This window comes from Capsella rubella, unplaced genomic scaffold, assembly GCF_000375325.1.
Source record: "Capsella rubella cultivar Monte Gargano unplaced genomic scaffold, Caprub1_0 scaffold_5, whole genome shotgun sequence".
Lineage (NCBI taxonomy): Eukaryota > Viridiplantae > Streptophyta > Magnoliopsida > Brassicales > Brassicaceae > Capsella > Capsella rubella.
In genome coordinates, this window is record NW_006238919.1 from 10,128,273 (window position 1) to 10,135,925 (window position 7,653).

The following is a 7,653-nucleotide window of genomic DNA, read 5'->3' on the forward strand; positions in this document are numbered from 1 at the left end:
GTGATATATATATCAGGAGAAAGTTGTGAATCTTTAGTGGATTTTTGCTACCAAAACCAAAAATATTATTTCCGTAGTAATTAAAAAACCAATTAATTCAGAACCAACATCATTTGGTTTGCCGTTAACCAGGGAGTTCCTAGAATTGCTCGCTGGTTCGTATATCTTCTTGATTTGAAGTTTTAAACCAGGATCCATGAGATATTTAAAATTTTAATTTGTTAATATATATATTATCATGGGCGCACTTTACTCCACCAAAGTTAACCATTAATTTGATTTATTGGAATTATAAATTTATGACCAAATAAAACCGGTTTTGATATTTTGGAGTTTAATAATAAAACTAGCAAGTCGGAATATCAACACATGTTTCGGTTAAAATATATATTTGGACGGTTTGGTACACATACGGATCTACTAAAAGCCAAAGTAAAGTTGACAATCACTTTGCAAAATTACAACAAATTAAACACACACAAAAAAAGAACCTAAAATGGTTATCAGATGACCTAACCAATAGCGAAGTTACGTAAACTTGGACGTGTTATTACTCACCGCTGTCTCAACGTCATCACCGCCGTCAGCAACAACAGCCAGACTCGGCTGCACACTTTTGTATGTGTATCTCATGGCCACGATCACAAAGAAGCATATATTTGCAGCGGTCAAAGCGGCTAACGTCCAGTAAAAGCGGTCCAAGCGGCTGCTGTTAAGGTCTTTCCCGAACCACCCCTTTCCGGATATTTCCTCGGCTAAATGATCACTAACCGTTATCAATAGATTGTTGACAAAGCTAGCCGCTCCAAGCACGCTGAGGTAAAACGCTATGCCTAAGCTTCTCATTGAATCAGGGACTTGGTCGTAGAAATATTCTTGAAGACCCACAAGTGTAAAAGCGTCCGCAATACCTAATACTATGAATTGAGGAGCTAACCATATAGCACTCAAGGTCATGGTCTTACTCATGTGATGTTGCTTAGCATAATCCAATCTTTTATTCTCGATTAGAGCAGCAATGATCATGGCGAATAAGGAGAAAACCATACCGGTCCCGATTCTTTGTAGAATACTAATGCCTCTTTCGTTTCCTGTGGCACGCCTAAAAAAGGGCACGAGGAGTTTCTCGTAGATTGTTACGGTGAGGATTATGGAGAGAGCTACGAGAGAGAACATGGAAGCTGGAGGAACTATGAACTTTGTCCCGATGATGTGTCGGTCCATGATTATGGCTTGTTTGATGAAGAGTGTTGTGCTTTGAGTGGCGCATATGCCAAAGGCTAATGTAAAGAACCAGATTGGAATCATGTTGATGAGTAGCTTCACTTCTTCCACTTTTGTAACCGTTGCTAGTCTCCATGGACTCTGCTTCTCCGCTGTAGTGTTCTCGTTTCCTTGCTCTTCGATAACCGCTGCTTTGTCTAGAAATCTGCAAACCAAATCTGTATCAAATCCATGTTTTGATGCTAAAGAAACTTGAATTGGTTTTTAGACTTATAGTTGGATATAGAGTGTTCAATTTGGATCAACGGATTATAAAAAAAGAAAAATTAAAAATATAATAATCCTAATATGCATTTTCCTTTTTGAAAAATAATTTGTATATTTGATCATTGATCAAAACCAACTTAATTTAAACCTCCGGCCGAAGTTGAAACAAACTGATCCAAATTAAAAACAAAACCATCAGAGTTGTAATGCACTTACTTAAGTTTCTTTGTGCTGGTAAGCAGCCGGCCTTTAGTATACTCTTCTTTAGTTAACTCATGAAGAAGAGAAGAGTCACTAGGACAAGGAAGATGTCTTTTCGAGATGGCAGCCACAAAGACTTGCAATATTGGGGTCAACGGGCTACCGGAAGGTGCTTGATAACGGTAAAACGGTTTACCGAGAAGGAAGATAAGAAACGAAGTAGCCATAACTATTGTGAGTACGATACCAGCCACACCCCAACCAACCCGGTCTTCGATATAGACGATTGCAGTCACAGCGGTTAAAATCCCAGAGCATAGACCAGCAGTCCACCAGTTGAAGTAAGACATTTTCATCTTGCGTTCTTGGGAATGACCATCTTCGAATTGGTCAGCTCCAAAGCTCTCTAGGGATGGCTTGTGGCCTCCAGTGCCTATGGAGATCAAGTAGATTGCAATGAAGAAGGCTATCTCGTGAGCTTTCCTTGGCTCAACACACATGTCTTCGTGACAAGCTTTCAAACCCGGTATAAACCAAGATAATGTTAACAGAATCAAGCCCTGTAATATTGTAGATTCAACATATTAAGACAAAAAAATAAGGAAAACAATTCATCAACTTTTTTGACTAATCTCAAAATTTATAGACTACACAAGGCTCTCAACGAAATACTATATACATAAATAAGGTTAATATTTAAAGTATTGATGAAAATGACTAATATTTGAAGTATACGTTAATTTCAGAAATTATTACCATAAGATAAATGGTCGTTGCAAGAAGGACAGTGGCATAACGGCCGAGATAAGCATCGGCAACGAAGCCTCCAAGAAGAGGCATCAAAGTAGTGACACCAGACCAGTAGTTTGCATTTTTTACAGCCATCTTGAGATCTTGGTGAAGAATGGTCGTCAAGTAAACCACTAAGTTCGTGGCGATCCCAAAGTAACTTAGCCTCTCGCTAAATTCGATTGCTGTACATACCACATGTACAAAATCAATATAAGATTATAACGTCAAAAAAGTTCACAAATAAAGTTATTTTTCTATATATCTCTTTTAGAAACGTTAATTTGAGGTATCTACCAATAATAAAGAGTGCAGCTCTCCAAGCTCCGGTTCTAGCCCGAAGAGGAATCTCTCCTCTGCTATCGGTAGAAGAATCAAGAACCCATTTTTGTTGATCATCGTATGAATCTTGAAGCTCTATATCAACCTTGTTGTGCTCCATACTTGTTTGTGTTAATATGATTGGGAGATAGAGAGAGAGAGAGAGAGGATTGTTGCTGCGTGATGATGTGTTTACGGAGAAGCTTGGTCCTCTTATATAATGGATAAAATTCACTATGTTTGACTCCTCCTCTATATAGTGCTTTCCAAATATTCTTTAAAAGGACACGTCAGGTTGACAAATAGAATACACATAATTAAGGAATTCACAATATAATCATAAAAAGCTAAAAATTATTTCCACACGACTTTCTATAAAGTTTATACCATAATACAAGGGAAGAAAATGATAGTGAAGTTTTGATCTAAGATAAGTACAAATTCTCGGTGAAAATGGTAGTCATCTTTTTCCAATCGGTCATTTTCAGATAATAACTTGTGTGGCTTTGTGGACCTAAACCGAGTCACATAAATAAAGTTGGAAATTCACTGAACTCTTATGATTAAAAAGAGAGTCAGAAGGATTTACCAAATCAAAGAGAGATGGAGACAGAAGAAAAACTCAAATTTTGATCCAAGCTTTATATGCAGTAAAACTGATTCCATGCATGATTTTCACATGATCAAATTAAGAAGATTTACTAAAGTAGAGATGTGATGACCACATTTTTATTCTTGTTCAACAACTTTGAGCTATTGATAAAGCCAAAAATGAATTCACACTCCCAAGGTACCACAAAAAAAGTGAAACTAAAGATAAAGAGAGTTAAACTCCTAGCTTGAAAAATCTTAGCATGCATATTTCGTTGGACTTATATTTACAATAATCTTAGAGATATATCCCGAGGAAATTTTCATTTTGGTGATATCTCTCTTGGCTAGTTGGCTACAACCTAAACCCAAGACATTATTCATACCTTACCCAAATGAGAAAAACTCATATTTATATTATTCCAAAGTACCAAAAGCTTTTTTCCAAACTCATTCAAAATTTTTATAGTATCTGCAGCATCCTTTAATTTATTTTTTTTTTTCATTTTTTTCCATATGTCACATCATTTCTAGAGGAAATATATTTCATTTCTATCTTATTTCAAATGATGTTTAGGTAAGATTACAGATTGATGTAGCACCATTTCTGAACTTACGAACGGGTATCTTATCTTCTACAGATCATACCTAAAAATTCAGCAATGACAAAAACATTATTCTGCCGCCACATTTGAAAATTGTTGTTTAATCACATATGATATCATCTAGTAATCGTGCTTTGAAGTTTTAACCACTATATCAGACGATCAGCCACAACAATTTTCAAGCTAGGAGTGTTAAGCATAAACAACAAGTCTCCAACTGTAACAGTAATTTATAGTCACATGATTCACATGTTAATCAATTAAGGAATCGATTTAGGTTTTTAATACTGTACGTAACCACCATCCAAATGAATGCGTTAAAATTAATGATGATCATTACTCTCTAATTCTAGAGTGATCAATACTAAAGTTCCTTTTTCTCAAGAAGCAAAAAAAATTCTCATGGATGCATGTGTGTGTGGTTAGAAAGTCATCAGACCAAATCAAGTTTTTATTAAACGAATTTTTAAGTGGGTGTGGCTGTGTCTGTTGCTTATTGGTGATCGATCATTGCCAGGAGAAAGTTGTAAATCTTTAGTGGATTTGCTACCAAAACCAAAAACATCATTTCGAAATCTTTTTTTATATATTTAGTAAGGATCCAATAGTGATTAAAGAACCAATTAATATGTTTTTGGGTTAGGAGTCAACTCTTATCATGTCATGACTAATGGCTATAGATGAGGAAAGTGGATGACCTTTTCCCATAGTGCTGCTACCACCATTGACTGACTTTCACCTGCTGTAACTGTAAGCAATGAAACTGAATCACATCGTGGATGATTTCATCGGTAATTTTTTAAATAAACTAAAAGTGAAAGGAAGACGTATTTAAATAAACCATATAGGGTAATCATTTTGTCAAACAAAACAATTTTTTTTTATATAGTCAACAACATGCATTATACGGATGTTCTTAATAACAATCTTGAAAGAGAGTTTACATGGCCATGAAAAATAGAAACATGCATATGCTTTTTAAAACATTGTTCTTAAAAATCTTGAAAGAGAGCTTACACGGCCATCGAAATAGAAACATGTACATAAATACTAATAATCATGGATATATATATATATATATATATATATATATATATATATATATATACGTGTGTGAAAAAAAAAAAACATGTACATAAATAGTGTTTATTAAAACCAAGTGAAGTCTCCCAATACTTCATCTTAGTCAATTAACAAGTTATTTTAGTTTGTTTTTAAGATATACTAGTTAAGGTAATTTCATAAGGATAACAAATGACTTAAATAGGTGGGAATATATAATACAATCTTGATTGGTTCGCAAAAATGAAAGTGGAGATCGTAAAGAATTAGGATTTTGTGGGTGAAGTTTAAATCAAGCATCTTGTTTCATGTCCTTTTCGCACCACCACATGCATCAAACGTGAAATTTTCCCTAACGATAGGACCACCAAACGTGAGGATACTCAGCCAAGGGAAGTCAGATTATGTAATAGTGCTGCATGCTTCAACTACAAGTCTTGTTGAGGTCTCTTTCTAGAATCGATACCATTTTGTCCAAGCCGAAGAATAATTACCACATGAAGCTCGTGCTTCTTCTTCTTCTCTTTTTTGTTTGAATCTAAGCCACCTTAGAAATTATGCTCTTCTTTCATTAACAAGCCGTTTTAGCTGCCCCATTTCTGATCGTATACTCTTAAAATCTCGTGATATTATTCTTGTTTGAAAAAATATGTTTGAGAGAGAGAGAGAGGAAGAGGTCAAATTTACATGATGAAATTTGATAGAAAATACTAGTAAATTTCTTCCACTAAGCTGTCTCGTGTGATGCACTGATAAATAGATAAGTAGTACGTAGAAATTAAATGGATCATAAGAAACACATGTTATTACCCAAATGAAGCACCAAAAGTCTTTGGTTGGAATGGAAAAGAGTCGGACCGAACATCATTTACCTTACGAATACTAAATAAACTTTTGCAATAAAAAAATATTACCACAAACATCTCCTTCAAAAATATTTAAAACATGTTAAAAATCCAATAGAAAATGAAATCATTATTAAAAAAAAATTATGATACACTAGACCAAATTTTCACTTGTACGTACTTAGAAATCATTAAACTAAAAACACATATAATATAAGTATATAACCTTAGAACCCTCCGAATATTATCATCTATAGGCATGTCAATCGGGCTGGCCCGGCCCGGCCCGGCCCGGCCCGGCCCGAAGCCCGTAAAACCCTTATATATTTAAGCCCGGCCCGGCCCGGCCCGAAAAATATTCGGGCCTATATTTCAAAGCCCGGCCCGGTCCTGACAGGGCTACAGGGCTTTTTCGAGCTTTTTCGGGCTTTTCTTGAAAATAAAACTGATTTCAAATTTTATATTTTTTTAATTGAAAATGATTGAAACAATTCAATTTAAATATAAGTAACCACTAATATTTATTTAAACTCACTTTATTTTAAAAGAATAAAGTTTTTTTATTCGTGAAATTAAAAAAAATGTTTCAAAAGTAAACAAATCCAAACAAAAGAGTTTAAACTCATACCAAATAAAACACAAATCAAAAAGACTTCAAAATTAGGTATTAGAGTCAATATTTGGCTCTACTTCAATGCCTTCAGAATTCTCCTCCCCTTCCGTGTCTTCTAAATCTTTCTCATCATTAAGAGCTATATACAAACATTTAACTTATGTTTATAATGAATTTTGACATGTATAAATCAATAAAATATCATATATAGTTTTTTAAAATAAAAATAAATAAATAATTACAAATAACATTTATTACCTGGATCATCATACGTAAATCCATCCAACCAAGTCCGTGTACAAACCAGAGCTTCAACGTGTCTTGGTAGAAGACGACTTCTATATTTATTCAAGACATGCGCACCAATACTAAATGAAGACTCTGCTGCCACCGAAGTTATAGGAATACTCAAAACATCACAAGCCATACGAGCTAGCTCCCCATAACGTTGTGTTTGATTCTTCCACCATTCTAAAACATCCATGTCTTCATAAAAGGTCATTTCCAACCTATCGTCTTCTAAATACACAGCCAATTTAGACTTTCCTTCTTCTAGAATAGTACGTTTCTCATATGCTTTGAAATCCTATTATTAACAAACCAAAATAAATTAAATTCTAGTAATCAAATGGTTAAATTAAAACCAAATATATAAAGAAAGAATCTAGTAATCAGATGGTTAAATTAAAACTAAATATATAAAGAAAGAATCTTACGCTAAACAGACTCGAGCGTCTCACACTATGGGTTTTGGCAATAAAATCTGTTCCACGTGAAGAAGACGAGACGTTCGTTGAAGTTGGAGTACTCTTATACTGATCAAAGAGCAAATTTAACTTTTGCTTCACAACTTCAACCTTTGCCTTAGTAGTACTTGGATCAAGTTTATCAAAACAATATGTCAAGATCTCTACCTTCATTCTCGGATCTAGAATTGCTCCGATGGAAAGAATGATACTATATTCTTCCCAGTACTTATCAAACTTTGTCCTCATTTCATTTGCCATGTTTTGCAATTCCATGTCTCCATCATTTGAGTAACTATTCAACAAGCACTCAATCTTCCATATTTGTGCAAAATACAAATTTGCCGTAGGATAACTTGTACCTGAAAAAAAAAATGACTTTCTTTTTA

The 7,653-nt window shown here is 34.4% G+C and overlaps 1 protein-coding gene across 1 annotated transcript; it reads right to left on the reverse strand.

Annotated features, from left to right (window-relative positions):
• Positions 1-376: 376 nt before the first annotated feature.
• On the reverse strand, positions 377-2,965 carry LOC17886927 (protein NRT1/ PTR FAMILY 5.7). The gene is made up of 4 exons (XM_006290712.2): positions 2,779-2,965; positions 2,449-2,666; positions 1,708-2,252; positions 377-1,429 (listed from the first exon to the last, which is right to left on the reverse strand). The coding sequence occupies exons 1-4, from the start codon at positions 2,921-2,923 to the stop codon at positions 529-531; spliced, it is 1,809 nt and encodes a 602-aa protein (XP_006290774.1). The 5' UTR covers positions 2,924-2,965; the 3' UTR covers positions 377-528.
• Positions 2,966-7,653: the final 4,688 nt, after the last annotated feature.